Here is a 21,900-nt window from a genome sequence, read left to right on the forward strand (position 1 = left end):
ACTTTTTTCACTCAACGTTAAATTTATACAGCTCAAAATTTTGATAATAGTATGTTTCTGTTTACTATAGCAGAACTTAACTTATATGAGTGGAAAAATTCAGAAATCGAGTAAACGGTCTTACGATTTGTTAGAATTTTCTTAGAAACCCAGGGTTTTCGTCTATGATGTTAAGTGGGGGAACCTTGTTAAGGCATATGTATTTACTCGTAGTATTGAATTTGAATTTGATCTGAAACTCAAACAATATAAATTCTTGCGCCCTAAAATAAGTGCCCTATTTGAGATAGCTTTAAAGAGTATTGTTATAAAAACATGTATATTTATAAAACTCGAAATATCTGACATTTAAACTTCTTTAAAGTTTAAGTGCAATATCTTTAAGTTAAATCGATGTTTAAAATGTCATAAGATTGTCCGCAGAATTTTGAGTTTATGTGGCATTGTTTTTACTTTTACAGACTTTCACCCGATAATTTTTGAACCTTCAAAATATTTTTTGTAACCAATTTAGGTCTTTAACTGAAGTCAAAAGAAAAGTTTGAATTTTTTCTTTAATGAAATTTCTTTATTTATGCATTCTTAAATATAAATTTAAGCTAATATTATTTGTTAATATGAGTGAACATTCACTATTTTTTTAAACTTGAACACACTCTTGGTTAATTGATAACAAAATTTATACAAGTCTTTTTTTCTTTTCGTGTTAGTAAATTATTAGTTATTAAAAAAAATTAAAATAAAAAAATTATTAAAAAATATGTTCAATAACACAGTGATGGTGCTTTGGGTGCGAGCTGTTCTCCTGATGGTTATACAACATCATTAAATTGGAGTATTATTTTATAAATTAAATTGTACTCGTATTCATTTTTACTGTAATCCTTTTTGAGCGCTCGTTTCGTTATTAGTATGTAGTTTTTCGTTGTTAAGTGTTGTGATATGTGGTGTATAGTTTTCGTTGTTTTTGTTCCTTTTTGTGCTCTTTATATCGTGATCTATATCAATGTAGCAACATTGTTTAAATTGTTAACAAAATATATATGTAAATTGAGTATCTATGAGCTAAATTATTAATTTATATAAATAACAATAATAATGAATTGTGTCAACTGGATTTGTCCTGGGTTTATCAAAATGCCTTTTTTTTTTGGTATCACAAAATGTTGTTGTCGATCGTTATTTTTATTGTAAACTTCTTCCATTTCGTGACTGTCCATTTCCGTTACCATTTCCATTTGTTCTTTCACTACTACTTTGTCGAGAAGTATTTTCACTACCATTTAGGCTACTTTCTAATTCCTTTCGTTCAGAGCTTGAATTGCCATTTCCGTTACTAGTTGGATTTTCAGTCGTAGTTGTGGTGGTAGTTGCTGGTCCACTTCTGCTTCCAATCGAACTGCTCAAACTTGTGGTAATTGTTGAACTGATACTCTTTCCAGTATCAAGTGTCAAAATCTGTCCAGCACGAGTTCCAATACCGTTATTCAGTCTTGTTATCACCAAAGGAGACTGAATAAGCTGGGTTTGAATGGTAGCAGTCGGTGGTCGGTTAATGATAGTCTTTGGCTGAGGCAACCGTTCAATGATAATTGTTCGCCGGTTATTTCTATCCAAGGCAGCAATATCCGAAGACTTGGCGAAGACATTGGTAGTTGGGTTACGGGTGATCAAAGTTGGTGGATGTGCAATTACACTCGAATGAACAGTTTGTCCTAAAATTTGGGTTGGAAGGTCTTGAGATAGAAGCAAAGCCTGGCTACTGGAGATACGATCCTGGCTCTGAAGAGTGGATGTTTGAATTGGCTGAGACTGTTGCTGTTGGAGTTGACGACGTTGCTGAAGTTCTTCTTGCATTTGTTGTTGGAATTGTTCGATGATTTGTTGAGCCTGAACACGAGCTTCCGCTTGAGCCTGGGCTGCACTTTCAGCCTGTGCAGCAGCAATAGCCGCAGCCTGAGCTTCAGCAGCGGCTTGAGCTTGAGCAGCAGCAGCATCGGCCTGTGCTTGAGCTTCAGCTTGAGCTCTGGCAATAGCAGCTGAAGCTTGGGCCTCGGCTTGAGCTTGGGCAGCATCGACACGAGCTTGAGCCTGGGCTTGAACAACTTGGATTGGAGATAGAGTAACTGGTTCGGCAACTTGCTTTGAGACAACTGCATTGAATCCGTTGATGGAATCAGCGGTATATTCGACAATTCGTCGAGTGCCATCTGGTTCCACAAGAGAGTACTAAAATGGAAGGATTTTTAGAAATGACAAGTTTGAATATCGAAATGCTATTTTTACCTGTCCGCGAACCAAATCACCATCTCTCTTCTCTTCCTGCTGCTTATCATCGCCTGTCACTGCGTCCTTGACGTCATACGAAAAACTATATTGCGGATTATTATCATAATCCTCCGACGATATGATTCTGGCTCCGATTGCATTTTCTTGTGATCCTTGAATCTGCTGCTGCACCAATTGTGCTGTGGCTTGATTTAGATTCAATGGAAGCAGGGAACGGGCGTTTGCATATATTCCAAAAGTGACGAACAACAGTAAAGATGGTATCTATAAAAAAGAAGATACATTTGATATTAACCCTTTTATATGCCAAAAAATGTTGATTCCAATGATATCATAAAAAAAATCAGCAATTTCATGATGTTGTTTTGGCAATCAAAAAAGAAGCGAGTGAAATTTCATATTCATTTTATTTGTCAATCAAGACATTTCACATCTGTGGCCACACAAAAGAGAGAGAGCTTTTGACATTATGCTGTACATGAAATTGTCTGTTTTTGATTATATTTAATAAGTATTTTGTCTGTTTTAGAAGACTATATTCTTAGAGAGAGAGAAAAAGATGATGATGATGATGATGGTTGGTTTATCATAATTTTTTTTGTGTGTCTTTTTTCCCCTTTAGTTCTCAATCTTGGTCCAAATAATTTATTCACGAACTCAAAAAGAAGATGGTTGAAACGATTTTTGGAATGTGTGTGTCTTAAAGGAAAAAAAACCCACTATCTTCATCTTCATGAAAAACGAATGTTTTTAAGCATGCGGTTATATGAAATATTAAGTCGTTTGTGGTAGTTTTTTTTTTTTCTTCTCCTGTCTTCGTTTTGTTTGGAAGGGAATTTCATTTTGAAGAAAAGACTTTTTGGGGAAAGGAATTTTTCTTTTTGAAAGGGTTATATAGTTGATGAGTTCATGTAAAAATGTCATTGCCTTTTTGAAGGTTGTATAAAGGAAAAATATATATGAAATGAAAATTTTTGGTTAACGACGTGCTTGGATGTTAAAAAATAAGCAACATAAAATTGGTGTTTGATAAATGTGTTATTTGGTCAGTTAAAGTGAAGTCATTTTTATTATGCATTTTTTATAAAATACTTTGCATTAAAATGCTTTCAGTGAAAATTACTTGCACACTCTTGTGGCTTTTTATCCTTACGTGAAAACAATATTTAAATAATTAAGATTTTAACAAATAGTACCATTTAGATAATTTACTACTACTAAATTTGAACAAAAATGATCAATGAAATTTAAAAAATTGATAACCTCGGTATTTAGTTACTATCTGAAATTTATACTTTGCCTAAAACAGACAATTTTTTTAAACATTTTTTTTTTGAGTAAATACTTTTTTGTTTGCCTATTTTTCCCTTTTAGGCATTTTAGATCAATTTTTTTTTTTTAATCTAATAAAAATAATAATTTTAATTTAATTTATGTATTTTAAATTATATTTTTTATAAGAAAAGTTAAAATAAACCTACTAAAAAATGCTTTAAAAATAACGAAAACGAGGTACTATGCCATTTGATTTCTTTGAAACTTGATATTTTTTTTTTAAGCCCAAAATTGATAAATTTTGAAAAAGCCGGACATGAAAAAATAAAAACGGTTCTATGAGAGATAGGATCTTATGTGCCACAGTACACATACACATATATTCGTAATGATTCGTAAAAGTCGTGTATGAAAAAAGCAACATTTTCTAACATCCTTTAAGGGATATTGGAAGCTGAGAAAATCACTTCGTTACTGGATTTTGAAAAACAGAGTAGACAGCAAAATTTATTAATTGGCAAACGCAGCAAAAATTACATAATGGCAGGAAACTTTATAAGTTGCAACGAATCGCCACCACTTCACTCTCTTGTAGGGTTATAATAAATAGTTTTTTTCATGCACTTGTTTTCCATTACAAATTCAAAAAAATATTTATTGTAAATACAAAAAAAAAAAAAAATAGCATTAAATTAAATATTTATTGCACTAAAAAAATTTTGCATAAAAAAAATATTTGTTGCAACTAACAAAATTTTGCATTGAAAAAAATTTTATATAATAAAATTTAAATATGTATTGCAAATAAAAATATTTTAAAGAACCTAAAACAAAAAAAATTATTACAAATAAAAAGTTTCCTGCATTAAAAAAAAAAAAAAACAATGTAAAATGTGTGCATTAATTTATTTTTACTTGTGATATAGGTACTATAGAGCAAGTTTAGGATTCGTAAAAAAAATCGAACTCGAGATACCAATTTTACATGACATTAAGATGATGGAAAATGCCAAAAAAGTGGGTCCGGCAATTCTGTCTGTCTGTCCGTCTATGCGTACCTCGAGCTACGGCTTAAACTACTAGATTGATTTACTTCAAACTTGATAGAAATAGTTTTAGGACCAAAACTAATGGTACCTGCCATAGAACGGTTTTTTTCGTTTCTGAATATCTCGCACAAGACAAACCCGCTTTAACGAAAATTTTTATACAAAAACGTTTAAGCAAAGAAAATATAAGTTTTATCACCTTTTTTATATTAAATTCGATTTTGGATTTATAAAAAAAATTTAAAAAAAACTTCAAAACTTAAATAAAAAAAAATTCAATAAAATTAATACAAACATCAAAAATTTTTAATATGAAAACTGAAATGATAAATTTTTTATCACTTCACAGTTTCACAGATCGGGAATTGACCCCCAGATGGCATTCTTTGTTTTGTGATCAAAATCAGTAAAAACTGTTTTTCATTAATTTTAAAAACAGATTTTATGTATTTTTTTACACTATCTAATAAAAGCTTTAAGATAAGAGCTACTTTTACCATAAGAGCAAGTACGTGCGACCCATTCGTGAATTTTATTTTTTTAATATTCGTTAAATTTCTTACAATTTTTACCTACTATTGCTATCGTCAAAATTGTAAGAAATTCGACGAATATTATAATAAAAAAATATTTAATGTACACATTTTGATTTTAAAGTTCAAGTGACCTCAACTCCAAATTTATAAAGCGTTTCGCTCCACTTAAAATAGAAATAATTTAAATAATTTTTATTATTTTTGTTATTTTTTTCTTCGTTATTGTACACATTTTGCTTTAAATTTGTTTTTAATGCAAAAACTTTAATTTGCAAATTTTTTTTTTATTTGAAATAAATATTTATTTTAATGTATTTTTTTAATTTGATTGCAGGCAATAGATCTTTTTATTGCTCTATTTTTATACATATGTGAAAAAAAAACTAATTTAATAAATTGATATTTTTTGAAAGGAATGCATGATATGACTTTTTTAACTTTCACAATTATTATCATGACTACCTGTCCAATTCAGTGCATGTTTTTTAATGGTTTTGGTTGATATTACCAATCATATGATCAATAAGGATGGCATTTGCACCAACAAAGTGATAGTTTTTAATAAACAAATAATACAAAGAGCAAAAGTTAACTTGGTCCTTGAAAAAAATTTCAATTTTTAATCAAAAGAACCACTTTAATAAACTACAGACAGACATATATTTAAAGCACAAAAAGACACATCATAAATTGTCAATTTTAATTGCCAATATGACAGAGTAGACGAAGTCAAACAAATTCAAAGAGAGTAAAAATGTCTGCCGGTATGTCTTATATTTTGAAAATAAAGTCTGGATCGATTAAAAGTTAGAATGTATATACACAAGTTGGGATATATTGTCTGTGGTTGTGGTTAAACCAATACCAATCGTCTGCTGACCACAACACATTTTATTCTTTATGCCCTTCTAGAAGCTTACATCACCGTACTTTGTGGTTTCGTATATCAAAAACTTCATTCAAAATATTTCGTGAAAGAAAACAATTTTCTTTCCTTCATTCAAACCCTATTTCCGCACAAATTGACTTTGAATTCCTTAACCAAAGTTTCCCTTTAACCACATCGAATAAAAAACTACACAAAACAAAAACCTTTGGCGATACGAAATCCGTAAAATAAAATAAAAAAAAACTTTACTTGAAGTTTTCCATATTGGTATGCTGAACATACGTTTCTAAACGATATTTTCTTACATCGCTTAAACAAAAATTCTTTTGAAAACTTCAATTTCATTGAGAATGAAGAAAGAGAAGTAGAAAAAGGACATGAAGAAAGGTTCAATGTGGTTTGCGGAACTCATGTTTTTTTAAGCACAAGTTGTTTTTTATTTGACAACAACACAATATAAATTATCCTTAAATCCTTCCCAAAGGACTCGAATACAAAAAAACACACACATACCCTTGACATTTTGCGTAATCCTTTTTTTGTTGGTTATCCACTCTATGAAATCACAGTAAGTTATTTGTTGTTGTGTTGCTTAAACACAATGAACACACAAGTTGAAGTAAGTTGCGTCAATCAAATACGAAAATATCCAGGAACAAAAAAAAAAAAAAAATCAAACTATTACACAAACACACCGAAAGGCGAGAGAGTACGAAACAAAAAAAAAATGCTTCTAGGACGAAAGCGAATATAGATCCTTTGGTTTTTTTGATATTTTTTTTCTGTGTTTCCACTCTATCTCTCTGTCAATACACAACACACCACTCTGAAATGATTGCTCTTAGCACTTTGATGCTATTTCGAGTTAAAGTCATGGAATTTATATGAATTGCTCCCACTTCACTGGGATTTACTTTCAATTACTTTACTGATGGTCATCGCTGTCTCTCTGCGGAGGGGTTGAATGAAGAATGCCCATCAAAAGCCCAACCCTTGTCATGAGATGGAGCATTCACTTGGTTTCGTTCTGTTTCAGAGTAAGAGGTTCGTTCCCTTTCTGGTCATATTCATTGTGGAGGCCATCCCCATCATCATCATCATAACGAACGAGAAAATCAGAAATAAAAAAATGCATGGCGTTGAATTATAATAATAATGCCCAACAACCAACGTGGGACAGATTTTAATTATGAAATAGATTAGGTTACCCCAGACGAAAAAGCTTTGTTCAATGGGGCTGGTTTTACTGTTTGGTCAGGTGGCCAGTTGTGGAATTATAGTTGCTTGCAAGCTATATCGAATGTCGCATCTCAATTCACAATTGTGTCAGTGAAGTAATATGCTTCTGTTTGATGCCCTTGAGACTTAAATTCTTTCGTTTTTCTTTTTTATTTTATGCGATTGGATTATAATAAGAAAAAAAATGTATGGAAATATGTGGAGTAACTGGTGGCGTCAGATATTGTTGGTTAGAGGCAGATGGTCTACTTTAAGGCTTGGTCATGTTAAACTTAATAGTTTAATTTGTTGGATTGAATTTCCAATTAAATATCTAGTATTTCTAAATGGTAGGGTTTTTTAAAACATATTTTTATTATTTTTAAACTAATAAGGTATTAAAAAAAAAAAACGGAATATACCTAATACAAGGAACAGTTGCGCTTCAGGGTTTTCTTTTTTTTCATAAACGTGATCAAACTTTATTCAATGAAACAAACTCATACAGTGTAGTTTTTTGGTTTACTAACTTCATATTTCAACATGATCCCAAGACCCTAATGTAAGATTTCGAATGACACACTTTAATATTTTTGTGAGCATTTATTTGTCTTGTGTGTTGTTAAGCAATAGTTTATTAAAGTTAAAATTACAGTGGTCACTGTGGTGTATGAGTAACATTTATTTCCATTATATACTTGATGGTTAGAATTTTTGTTCAATATCAATTAATAGTAAAAATGATTCAAAGCTTATCCCTCTTATATAGATTTACGCCTAATATATTATGTTCATTTTTGTGCAAAATGAAAATTAAATCATTTTTTTAATCTAAATTATGGCTTTTAAATTAAGGAATTGTTTTGATGACTTTGTTTGATAAGCATTCAAATAACTGTACCAACTTAATTTTTTTTAAATAAGGAACAAAATCAAGAAGAAAAGACCAATACTCCAGCCAAAAGAGCTACTAAATCCATTGGTGCATTTCTGAGAAAACGGCAACACTGGTCGGTTTTCAGTTTTTTTTTTTATTTAACTCGAAAACCAAGCCTAACTTTGAAATGGTTTAAAAACACTTTTCATAGCAAATTATATTTTCTATCAAGTTAAAATGGTTAAAAAAATTTTAAAATTATTTTTGCCTAAAATTCTAGCCTAAAATCAAAGAAAAAAAAGTTAAAAAGTGAGGATTTTATTTATTTTACTAAATCAAGGGGCATTTTGTGTATGAAGCCTTAATAAAATAAAGTAGTTGTAAAATCCTTTGGTAATATGCAATTTCAAGTCAAGAAACGACTTAAATGTTTCTTTTCGAAATTAGCACATTTTCTATATTTTTGACTTTTTTAGTTAAAAGCAAGTTGGTAACAATTGGTAACTTTTAGACTTTTAAAGTAAACATACTTAGAGGGATTGAAAAAATACTCAAACGAGTTTTAAACAAAATAGCCCAGGCAACTTAGTAAATCAAATCGCATTTTCGCGGGACAAATTTTTTTCATGGAATGTGTTGGAGTGTATGTCGTTATCGTAAAAATGAATTTTTTGGAATGAAAGAACATGGGGAACAGCCACCATCTTGGAAAAGAGGTTGGTGCCGTTTTTATTTCCTATAGCTCCATTTTTACTCATTTAAAATAAAAATGTCCAAGTACAGACTTATTCACAATTAAATTATCTAAAATATGATATACAATTGAATTCCGTGAGTTAATTGAATTCAATTTTATAGTCGGTCAAAGTCTGTTCGGATCACGAGGAAAATAAAACACAGCTAATGTTAAAAAAAAAAACTGGAAAAATAAAATAAATTTTTTTAAGGTTCAAGTCAAATATGTGAAATTTTTCATGCTCGGTTATAATCTTATGGCTACTAACTGTTTAGCAAACATTAAATAGTATTTTTTCTTGCAAATTTTTGTTCTTAATTTTGTCATCAATTGCTGATAGCAATAAAATAAAAATGGGCTCCAATTGAACTAAGAGCGTGTTTTGTTTCGAAAACCTTACTGGAGTTTTTACATTTCGATTAAATTGATAATTGGTGAATGTAGACTTTTACGTTTACATTGGTAAGGACTTTTTAAATGGTTGTTGTTAGATTCGGAATAAAAGCATGTAATGGCCAAGTCACATAGCCGTATTTAAGGGGGGGGGGGGGGGGTTTAACCCCCCGAAATTTTTTTTTTCAGAAAATCAAAAGATATAGTATAAACAAATACAAGTCTAATATGTGCAGTACTAAATGGTTTGTTTGTGTATTTTAGTAATTTAATTACCTATCTGAAAATCTCCCTAAAAGTCTCTACCAATTTCGTATCGTTAAAGAAGCTGTCGATGAAGTTTTTATAAGTTAAAACAACAATTTTGTGGTCCATTATAACGTTTGGTAAGGATTTTTCAAAAAACTAGTTTTTACCTCTTTCATCATTTCCTAAAGCACTATGTAAACACCTTAAAAACCCTCTAAATAACAAGTATTTCTACAAGGTTTTTGGTATGGAGACTGAATGCTGAACTCGAATCCGAAGACAAAAATATTCGATCACATCTTGTTTTTGAAATATTACCGTTAAATCTATTTAAGTCTTTCCGACATCTTATCCTTTTATTTCAGAGAGTGTAGTACCTATGTAAAATGGGATCGGGTCAAAATTCTGCTTTTTCAGCGAAAATTCTGTTTTTCAAAATTCTGCTTTTTTTCTATTCTGTTTTTCAAAATTCTGCTTTTTAAAATTCTGCTTTTCAAAATTCTGCCAGCATTATATTTGAACAAAAAAATTCTGCTAATTCTGTTTTTTTTTTTTATAGCATATGCGCTGGCTAAAAAAAAATACACCTCATTAATGTAATTAAACATTGGTAGGTACTTTCCTTATTTTTTTTATTTAAGTGTCGCAAATATTTTTTGAAATGCATATACCGACTTTCTTTCAAATAAAATATGTATACTAATTGCAACCGATGTTTTATATTCCTTTTCTTATTCAAATTTTTGAATATTCATCTTTATTTGATAAATTAATAAATTTTTAGTTATTTTCGGAAATGTTTAATATTAAAAACCTTTTCTTAATATTTTCAAATTTATTCATTTATAAAACAAAAATTAATTCGCATTTAAAAAATGACAAATTATGTAGGTAAGTAATCAAATAAGCAGATAATTTTTCAAAAAGATGATTTTACAGAATTCTGCAAAAAATTAAAAAAGGTTTTGGAAAATGTTAAAAAGCGCGTGCTTTTTAACATTTTCCAAACCATTTTTAATTTTTTGCAGAATTTTGAAAGCAGAATTGTGAAAAACAGAATTTTGAAAAACAGAATTTTGAAAAGCGAAATTTTGAAAGCAGAATTTTGTAAAGCAGAATTTTGAAAGCAGAATTTTGACAAAAAAAATTTTGACCCCGGCAGAATTTTGACCCTAACCCATGTAAAATATTTCGTTATATTTTTAGATTTCTATTATCAAATTGTTTCAAATTAGAAAATTAAAAAATTAAGTTTATAGTTTAATTTCAAAGTGAAGTACTTAGCTCATGCCAAACAACTTGGATTATTTAAAATTTTTATTTTTAAGTATTCCCGATTCAATTTAGAACTTTATTGATATAATAGAATATATCAATTTTTTGCTACAAAATATCAGTGCGAGGAAAATTTCATTTTCAATGTTTTTATATATAAAATTATACGAACTAATTTTTTGTATAAAGACTAATAATGGTTCAAATTTATTTCTTCAAAAAAATTTTCTTGCTCGTTAACGCTAGCAATTTAAATGAAACAACTTATCACTCTTTGTACCAATTTAAACTAGAGATGCCGCCGAATATTCGGCCATTTTATATTCATTACATTCTTAAATTCTTCAACGGTAAGCAGAGCTATTTTAAACTTTTAACTATGAATTTCTCTCCTAAAAAATACTTAAAAAGGATATTAGAAAGTTTTTCGCTCTGACACAGTTCTAATGACCATTTGCTTTAGCGGAATTAAGAATCGACTGCAGTTACATATAAGTTGATAAAAAAGTTTTGTGATTCCTGAAAAAAATTGGTTCGGTCTGTGGTAACCCCGAATGGAAATCCTAGCTACGGCTATGCCGAGTCATCGGTTATGTTTCCTTTCATCCCATACTTTGTTAATGAATTTGGTGCAGCATATAAATTTTTGACTGTAGAAAAAATATTTTTGTGTAAAGTTTAGTTCTTAAATTTTCTTTAACTAAATTAAAGTTTTTAATTAAATTTGAAGGAGACCATAATTAATACACTTCAATACATTATTTCACGCCTTTGCGATTAAATTTACCTACTGCAAAAAATGAAAGTTTATGATCTATAAAATAATTATTGTTTATTTAGTTTAAATATGTATAGGCTCATATTGTCAATATCCACAGATTCAGTTTTTTTTTAATTATTTATAAGGTCACAACCTTTGCCAAAACCCGTAAATATTTTCAGCAATTGCTTTTTCAATTAATCTTACCAATTTTGTGTGCGACCCACTTGAGAATTTATTATTTGACTATTTCTTTGTTATATTTTTGTAAGGCACGCAATACAAACCATCAATTTGCAAATACTCAATCATTCAATTATATTAGTGCCTCTTCTACTAGTTTCTTTCAATAATCAAGTTAGACCTAAAAAAAATCCATAATTTTTATCGATCGTAACAGTTTTTATCCATGAAATTATTGTTTATGTCTAACATTATTATAGGATCCACCACGCAATACAAAAAGAGTTATTTACAAAAAAAAAATTACAAAATTAAACATCGATTTTGTTTAGTTTCTCAAAAATGAATTGCGAAGTTATATTGACAAGTCGAACATACGTCACAAAAAAGGTTCTTTTGTCTATAAAAATCAGACAATATTCATGTCTCCATGAGACTCGTGCAGCTCAATTAACTGCCACATCTAGAATTCTATTCATATATAGAAAATAAAATTGCCTGGTAAGTCAATACTGGTCATGGTCACGAGGATAATAGTATTTTACTAACGTACATGTATATGAAACAAAACACGCAGGCAGAAGCTCCTCCTTGTCGTACACACATTTTCAAAAATAGAATAAATTTGGAATTCGAAATTTGATTTGGAATTGAAATTGCAATCAATCAATAAACACAAAAAAAAAGTACCAAACAAATAAAACCGTAAACAAAACTAAAAACCAACAACTACCGAATCCATATGGTCCTACATTTCGGAATTCAAATGATGATGATTTAGGGTTTTTTTTTTTTTTTGTGAAATAGTCCTACGTTTTTAATTGCAATGTGCCTACCTGCTGAGGCAGCTATTCAATTATTACCGAAATTAAAATTGACAGTCCTGTGGCATGCCATCAGAAATAGCAATAACGACAATTGTCATGATGATTAACGGCAAGAGATAAACCCCAAAATATTTTAATATATTCACAATTAAAAAGTGGTTTGGTTTTGGAGCCATATGGCTTTTGGGATTGAGATATCTGAAATAGTCACAGGCCAAATGGGAATAGTTTTTAACAGAAGCGAATGTGTGTATGTAAAATTGACATTGTTATTCAAATTCTATTTGGTCCACCACCAGGGGGATAATTCTATGGTTTACTTACACTTCTGTGAATTGGATGATTTTCGGATTAAAATGTTTTAAAGTAATTTAATTTATTCATATGGAAGAGGGCCAAAGGGAGGAAAACTATTTTTTGACATGGAAAGTTGATTAAAAATTAGAAAATTTAATGACCGAGTTGAAGAGTGGTAATTTAAACCGCATACGTTAATTATAAAATGGTTTTGAAATTGTGGTTTGAAACATGAAATCATAGTTTTTACCAGAGATCAGAAATAAACCTCAACCTTTTGAAAGGTTCCTTAATAACTCTTATTTGTCGCCATTTTCAATAAAGGTCATAAAATAACATTTATTTTTAAAAAAGAAAAATTTCGGTCAAGGTCTGAGAGAAACCTTTATTTTGTATTTTTTACCGAGTTCCAAAAAGGAGGAAATATTCAATTCGCCTGTATTTTTTTTTTTTTTTTTATGTTTGTTACCGCATAACTTTGGACTGAGTGAACCAATTTTGATAATTCTTTTTGTATTAGAAAGCTGGTGGCTGCAGTGTGGTCCCATTTTAATTTCGCTTACTTTAAGCCATAGGAACTATTTTAAAACCATAAAACCCAGTTTTGATCCATGGAAGTCGGTTTTGTTTTTTTTGCTAAAAATGATTATTTATGGTCAACCAGTGAGATTTATCGCTGAGAGAAAAAAAAATAAGTCTCATCTGCAAATGTGTCAATTCCTAGAGACATGAGAGTGGTGCCATATAAAAGCTTATATTTTTTTTATGTTTGTTACCGCATAACTTTGGACAGAGTCAATCAATTTTGATAATTCTTTTTGTATTGGAAAGCTAGTGGCTGCAGTTCGGTCCCATTTCAATTTCGTTCAGTTAAAGCCATATTAACTATTAAAAAAAAACATAAAACCCCGTTTTGAATCATAGAAGTCGGTTTTGTTTTTTTTTGGATAAAAATGATTATCAAAATTCCGAGAAAATCGCGTTTCAAAGTTAAGGTACAATTTTTTTTTCGAAAAATCCCCGAATCTTTGAACGCTCCTGGAAGCTATACCGCTTGAGAGCAATTTTTGAGAGTGATGCCAAATGATAGCTTGTGTCATGGGGCTACGCTTTGCACATTGTCAGATTTTTAAGAAATCATCTTCCATGTTAAACCGCCACATCATGCCTATTTTTTCAGAATCGGGCTTAACTTTTTTTTACCTTTAAGTTCTCCTGGGTTGAGAACGCGTCCACCTACAGGGACGGGAGTTATACCCAAATGTAGGTTAGAGTCCCCGCTACATTTTTATCAAAATTGAATGGGCGAAAACGCTTCTCGAAGCTGAACGCTTTGACATAATTATTAAAACATCGATCTCCTGAAATATTCGAAATTGCATTGAATGTGCTTGTCGTCAAAGCGACTCAAATCACAGTGGAAAACACATTTTCGTCTTTAGATTTTACTTTAAACGAAAAGAGATATAATCTTGGGTCCAAAGAACTTTGAGAGTCTATTGAGTTCATACCTTATTTAATACATAAAGTTAGAAAAAACATCCTTTTCATATTTAATTTTGCAATATAAAGACATTCTTGACATATTCGACATTTTCCTTTGAACTGACCATTTTTGATTTATTTTCAGCGAAAACGGTTAAAGGTCGACCTTTTCCATTTATTTTTTTGTAAAAATCTCAACCATTTAGAGAAATTAAAAAAAATAAAAAAATAAATCTCAACCTATAACCTTTATTTTTGATTTTATTCTGGTGAATTTTATGTCCACAGGGTGTGCTTCCTACACAAAAGAGAGTATACAAAATATACCGTTGTGGTTGATTTCAGAATCGAAAAATTTTATGCACCATTAATGGTATATTATAAAAACAACTGAATATCGGTGTATTTTTTGCATGAAATCTTAAAAAAATGTTGAATTTTTTACAGAAAAGACAGTGGTATAATTTTTATACCACTAATTTTGAGAAATACACCATATTTTTTCAATTTCCTCAATTTTACACCAAAATTAATGAATTTACACCAATTTATACACCAGTGTGCTACTTGAGGCCATGTCGCTATGTCGTCATGTCGCTATGTCGTCATGTCGCTATGTCGCTATGTCACTATGTCGCCATGTCGCTAAGTCGCTATGTCATCATGTCGCTATGTCGTTATGTCGCCACGTTACTATGTCGCCATGCCACTATATCGCCATGTCGCTATGTCGTCATGTCGCTTTGTCGTCATATCGATATGTAATCATGTCGCTATGTCGCCATGTCGCTATGTCGCCTTGTCACTATCTCGCCATGTGTCCCAACAAGACATGATTCTAGTCTCTAACTAATTAAGCTAAGATATTTATCAAGAAAAATATATAGGTAAATAAATCTTTGTAGGTAATTCACCTCAAAGAATGTAATATCTTTGATTCTCACAGATAATTTGTCTTATCTTCTAAGTAGTGACACATTTGTATAAGAGGTTGCTATTTCTTTCAATTAGAAAGGTTAAAGTTTTTTTTTATATAATTTTTCTTTATCTTCTTTGACAATTTTTGTTCACTTGTTCTGGTATCTTAATGAACTCCTTGTGTTGCTCCTTTATTATTCAATTAACACAGATGAGCATTTAATGAAATTCTACTTCCTATGAAAACGAGGTATTCTTAGTGGCGGCGCCATGGTGTCGATATACATTTAGCATCCAAGAACTCTCATTAAGCTTTAGCAAAGTATAATTTGTCTACAACATTTTTGTAGGAGTTATAAGGATGAAAATTAAAAATAACAAAAAAAAAAACAACTTTTTACTTGACTTTGTGTGGGTTTTATTAATGTGTAGATAAGTTTTGTATGTTAATTCTACTTTTTTGTTTATTTTGAAAGGAAAAAATCGATACAATTTATTTCGAACCAAAATCAAAAGAATTGTGACATTCACCCATGGAAAAATATCCAGCTTATATCCTTGATAAATGTTCTATTTTTCTTTATTTTAAAATTTAAAAAAAAAAAACCTTCATAGCCTTTTGTACCAATTCTATAGGATATTTTTTTATGAATTTAACGGTTTGCAAAATTGAAAAACAAAAATTACAAAAAATGAAAAGAGGACATCACAGCGAGTAATTTATTTATATTTTAGTTATTTGCATCCGTTTTTATTTTCCACCATGGCTGAACGGAAACCAGACACGAACAATTTTAACCTCCAGTTTTTGTTTTGTATGAATCTTCACGCCTAGAAATCATCCTTTTTTTTTTATTTTATTCAACTCATATCCTGGTTTGTTAAATCAAAGGAATATTCAATTTAAATTTTAAACTGGCACGATATTCATCTATATAAAAATATAGCTTTATAGTATTTCGTTTATGGGATTTAAGGATTAAATGATATATTTATTTTTTATTATTAATTTTACTTTGTTTTATTTTTATTAAAATTATTTGTGCAATTAACTGTCAATCATTTGATAATTTAACACATTTAATAATTATTATCAGAAATCAGATATTGATTTAACGATAATTATAATTAATGTATTGTTTATTTTAATTTATTTATTAATTTTCATTTTCATTTTTATTTTTGAATACTATCGGGTTTCGTTAATGTTTTTCAATTGAAACAATAGGAAAATCATATTAATTTTTTTCTTTTGTATTATCATTAATTGGACATTTAAATCTTTATGTCATAACATTATTTTTGTTTGGCTTCAATACATAATTATGAATCGGATTTTCCGTTTAAAGTAGGATATGAGGCTTGACTGTCCTACGGGAAGAGAATGATAATGATAGTTTAAAAATTTCCTCTTTTACTAACTGCTGACATTTATGACCTCTTCAAAAGTCAGATTTTATTCTGTTAACAAGAATATTTGACGACTCTTATGTACACGTGTTTTTGTATCTACTATCTACGTTTTTGAGTGTTTTAAGAGTCATAGATTTTAAAAATAGAAATTTGGGCAGCTTATTTTGATTTGATTTGATTAAAACTTAACATTGTTTTAATACATATATTATTAAAATTAAAATTTTCCATTTCAAAAGTAGGTACACTTTAAACCGATATGTTCAAGTCGAGAAAATGGCAAAAAAAAACAGTATTTTTAAAATTCTTGAATTGATGAAGACTAAGTTTTAAATTAAACCATATATTTTGTATGTTGTTTAAAAGGTTGAAGTATCTTCTTTTAAGAGCAGGTTCAAAAATTAAAATCTGATGGAAAGTGACGAGGGTGTAGTATTTGCAACGTTTGAAGGTCTAAAAACCCGTTTTTTTTTTCCTTAATCCAGATTTTATAGGTACATATTGAAAAATCAATGTCTACAGTTTGAATCTATTTAACATAGTATATATTAAAACATATTTGGTCAAGAGAATACAATAAAAATGTTTTTTGGTACACAGTTAAGAAAATAGCTTTTTGACGGGTTGGGGTCGAAATTCTGTATGTTGCAAAATTCTGTATTCAAAATACTGTATGCCAAAATACTGTATGTCAAAATTCTGTATGTGCAAAATGCTGTAGGAACAAAATTCTGAAAGTCAAAATTCTGTATAGCAAAATTCTGGTTGGTCAAAATACTGTATTTCAAAATTCTGTACATCAAAATTCTGTAAATCAAAATTCTGTAAAAATGCTGTAAAAAAATATCGTTTTGATAATGTAAAAAAGTGCGCGCGCACAGAATTATGGTATTACAGTATTTTGACCCCACAGAATTTTGTCGTACAGAATTTTGACAAGCAGAATTATGAACCGCTCCCACAATAAAGTGTGTCAGGCCCCCTTATTTCAAAAAGCATGTGTTTAAAAGATATAAAAACGTTTTTTTTTGGAAAATTTAGTTAAGAAGTTTTCAAAAACTGGCGTTTGTTCTTAAATCCAAATGAAGTAGTTTTTGATAAATAGTGCCAAGTTTTGAAAATAAAGGTATTCTTCTCTCAAAAAAGAAGCACATGCACATTGCACACTTACAAAAGATTCTTCATTAAATTTTTTAAAACCCAAATTTTCGGAAATTGACGTGTGTTTCGTTTTTGAAAGCTTAATAAAGTAGTTTTGGAAAATTCGCGCGAATTTAGCTATAAATTGTTTTAAGTTTCAACTTTCGAATCTTTGAACAACATCAACATCATGAAGGAAATTACCACCAAGTGTTTTTATAATTCTTTATTTAGTTATTAGTCTTAAGCTTACTACATTGGCCAGTTTTTGCAAAAATACAAAAGTAAAAATATTTTTTTTTCTCACAAATTGTTTGTAAAAAATGAGCATACAAATAGTTTTTTAGACCAAAAACTAAGCTTTTTGTAAAAATGTTCACTTTTGTATTGCTTCACTTTTTAGGTCATTGTAGTTAAGGCTGTATGAATAACTTTATATTAGTAAATGTACAGGGAAATAAGGCGAAAAAGGATGAATGGTAAAAGGAACTCAAAACATTTAAAAATCAAATTTCCGAATTCCTAATTTTCTAGCTGAAACCAGATTTAAAAAATTGAAAAACAACACTTTAGATTTAATATACAATGTACATTGTACAAACATTTACTCCACATGATTTAAGGGTATTTTTCAATACTAATTAAAAAAAAGGACAATCTGAGTCCTTTGAAAAATAAAGTAAAGTAAATTAAGTAAAAAGTAAACTTTAATGTCGATAATATTAATTTTTTTTCACATAGTTTGACCTGAAAATTAAGAGTTAGTAATACAATATCAATACAAAGACTAAAAATACAAAATTACCCTACATATATACAAGTACTTTTTCTGCGGTTGTACAAGGATGCTCTTTGGGGCATATCCAAAATGTTCCCCTTTTCTCAAAAAATAATATTCTTATATGTATGTTGATATATTTTTTTGTGTATTGAACTCATTTGAATCTCAATGATGATTAATATTAAAACGTTCATGCAAAGTTTGGTTACTGGATACTAATAACATCAAAAGGGTTTTCGGTTTTTTTTTCAACCTTTCCTACATGAACTTTACCCTATTTTTTCTTCATTTATCCATGCGGTGATGTTAGGAATTTATAGGCTTGTCACCAATAAAAAAAACTCCACAATGTACAAATATTTTGACACTTAACATATCCATTTCTTTGGTTTTCACCTTAACATCTTAATATCTTCAATAGTTTTTTTTTTTTTTTATAAAAAACTCGAGCCCAGAAATAAACTTGCAAATGCTAAGGTTATGGTTTATGGAAAAAAAAAAATTAAACTTATACCTACCAGGAAAAAATCCTATTCTCATCGAGACTTTTCTCATCTTCCAAAAGTGGGTATATCTCTTCGCTATATTGGAAAACTTTTACCCGCATATTTTTTAACTTTTGATGAAGTCACAAGAAAATGAAATAAGGTTCACAACTAGGACGCCTGTACCTGCTGTGTTGAGTGATATTTTTGAACAAAAAAAAACTAAATAATATAGGTATTTCATCAAAATACATTTAGTTGTTCATAAAAAGGAAAGCTTAAAACTGAAGAGAAGACACTCCAAAAACTTTTCCAACTTTTTTACTTCAACCCCATCATTTTTTTTACGAAACCTTAAATGTCCTTTTTCCATACCTTTGTGTCAAGTAAAAAAAAAAAAAAAATACAAAACGAAAAAATTCCAATAAGAAAATTCCATTTTGCGCCAATACTTCAAAAAGTATTTTCTCTACATTCCATTCCAGTGCTCGAGAAAAGAAGAGATAAAGAGTCAAAGAGCGGAAGTAAAGAAGAAGAAGAAGATGGGAACGGTAGTATGCCATCCGTTGAAGTCATCAACCGTAACTAGCGATTTATCGGTGAAATGTCATCGTTGTGCATCAACATGTCTTCCCAAAGGATTCCTCTGTCACGGTAAGTGTTTGGCACCCGTAACTAGTGGCAGGAATAAGAATGACTACTGCCTGAGCAGATTTGAATTCCATGAATACCAATGACGCCCTCTATATATCTGTGACATACTTTTTCATTCATTTTCGTTTTTTGCTTTTACGATTTTGGCAGATAAATCAACTCAGAATGCAAGCTCGCGGCTGTTATCCTCGCCGGATAGTGCGTACGTGCTGCAAGTTGCGGTAAATATTCGAACATGCATGTCCTTAAAGCGATAAATTGCATATTGATGATGTAAAAACCCATCAATCGATTTGAGAGAGAGGTGTAGATGTGTTTAATGAATGAACATGCTTTTTGGTTATAGATTAATTAAAATTCCATTTTTCAATTGAAATATCAATTTATTGAATCGATTGATTATTTTATTTATTTTTTATTACTTTATTTTTTTGTTTAATTTTTAGTTACGCGATTGTTGGTTGTTATGGCGCAGTGATGAAAGCTGTGTTAATGAGATTGTTGATGAATTTGTGTGTTTGGCCGGTAGCGATATCTCATTAACACATTAATTCAAGAGCGAATTAAAAATAATTTGAAAACTTTTTTTTTCTTTCTTCTCATTTTTCTTTTTTTTTTCTGTTTTTGTGTGTTTGCATTTGGTTTTTTTTTCTGTAGCCTGGATCAATGAAGATAACTTTGAGGGAGGAACAACATAATGATGATGCCACCAGGGAGCAGAAGGATGTTATGAAAGGTGAGTTTAATAAAAAAAAAAATATTTCAAACGAAAAACCTATTAAATGATGGATTGATGGTCGGTGTGTGGGGGAATTTGCGGTTTGAGAGAGAGAGCGATTGTAAACAGACCAATTGTTGTGATAATTGAATTATGGAATTAGAGAAGTAATTAAAGTTGAATAATTGGTTGGTCAATTTTTCACTGCGTAGATTGAAAATAATGAAAATTGGATTTCGATTTTTTTTATTCCACGAATGAAGATGGATTGATGAATGAAAAAGATCAATTAATTGGAATTAAAGATTTTATGTTGTAAAATATTTATTTTTGTTTTTTTTTTCCTAGGCAATTGGGATAAAAAATATTTTAATAAATTTATTTAAAATTTATCACTTAAAAGTTTGAAAAAAAAGAGGTTGTCTGTAAAGCCGGTTTACGGACGATGATTTAACGTGATAACGTCGTAAGAAAACAGGTTGTGTGCTTTTAAAATAAGTCAATTGAAGCGTTTATTTATTTCAAACAATAATAATTTACAAGAAAAAGCTAAAAAAAATTACCTTTTTTTTTCTTTTCTCGTTATATTAATTTTTTTATTTTAAAAGCTTACAAAAAAAATTATACCAAAAGCCAAATATTTCTTCTAAATAATAAAACCATTTTTACAATGCGCAAAAAGTGTTTAGATAATTTATTAAAAACAATCATTTCTTATGAAAAAACTGAAAAAATCATTTCCATCACCCAAAAATTCATTTTTTTGTTATAACAATTTTATACCAACTAAAAGATTATAGGCTATTGATTATGTCGAAAAAAACAGGGTAATAAGGAACTAAGACGTTCACGGGTTTTTATTGCAGGAATCGTTCAATGGGTTATAAAAGAAGATAAAACCTCGGAGTGCTATTAAATGAGAGGGTGGAAACTGAAGATAGGGGTGCAAAAGCCCCCTTTTTGGTTTTTTCAATATACCTCGTAAACCAAGCAAAATTTTGATATATTAAATTTCCAATTGGAATAATGTTTTTTAAAAATTGAAAAAAAAAAAATTTCCATACCAAAATAGTCGAAACAATCATAAAAAAAAATTAAAAAATTCGATTTTTTGAGTTTTTTTTTGCTTTTTTAGTTGTACATTTTTTTTGGGTTGAGATAGACATACACATCGCTCCAAAGAAAAAAAGAAGATTAAATTTCCTTCAAAATGCTGTTCTCAATAAATTTTTTCATTGAAAATTGACCGAAGTATGGCCATTTTAATCTGTCTTTTTTTTTCGCATTTTTAGTTTTACTCAGTAAAACAGAAACATTTGAGGGGAAAGTACGATTACTTAAGCACCAAGAACTGATAGTGAGATTTTGTAGAGGGGTTAAATAAAATCATTGTTTACTATGGGAGGGAGGGTCAATGTAACCCCGTTTTGGAGGGAGGGGCAATTTTCTAAAA

At 29.6% G+C, this 21,900-nt stretch overlaps 1 protein-coding gene and 1 long non-coding RNA gene across 2 annotated transcripts; one reads left to right on the forward strand and one right to left on the reverse strand.

Annotated features, from left to right (window-relative positions):
• Positions 1-765: 765 nt before the first annotated feature.
• On the reverse strand, positions 766-6,704 carry LOC129913327 (uncharacterized). The gene is made up of 3 exons (XM_055991938.1): positions 6,552-6,704; positions 2,287-2,553; positions 766-2,229 (listed from the first exon to the last, which is right to left on the reverse strand). The coding sequence occupies exons 1-3, from the start codon at positions 6,558-6,560 to the stop codon at positions 1,186-1,188; spliced, it is 1,320 nt and encodes a 439-aa protein (XP_055847913.1). The 5' UTR covers positions 6,561-6,704; the 3' UTR covers positions 766-1,185.
• Positions 6,705-19,347: 12,643 nt separating this feature from the next.
• On the forward strand, positions 19,348-20,105 carry LOC129913410 (uncharacterized). Its single transcript, XR_008772045.1, has 2 exons — positions 19,348-19,729; positions 19,880-20,105. It is a non-coding gene; the product is annotated as an uncharacterized LOC129913410 (long non-coding RNA).
• Positions 20,106-21,900: the final 1,795 nt, after the last annotated feature.

This window comes from Episyrphus balteatus, chromosome 1 (genome assembly GCF_945859705.1).
Source record: "Episyrphus balteatus chromosome 1, idEpiBalt1.1, whole genome shotgun sequence".
In the NCBI taxonomy this organism is placed as follows: domain Eukaryota; kingdom Metazoa; phylum Arthropoda; class Insecta; order Diptera; family Syrphidae; genus Episyrphus; species Episyrphus balteatus.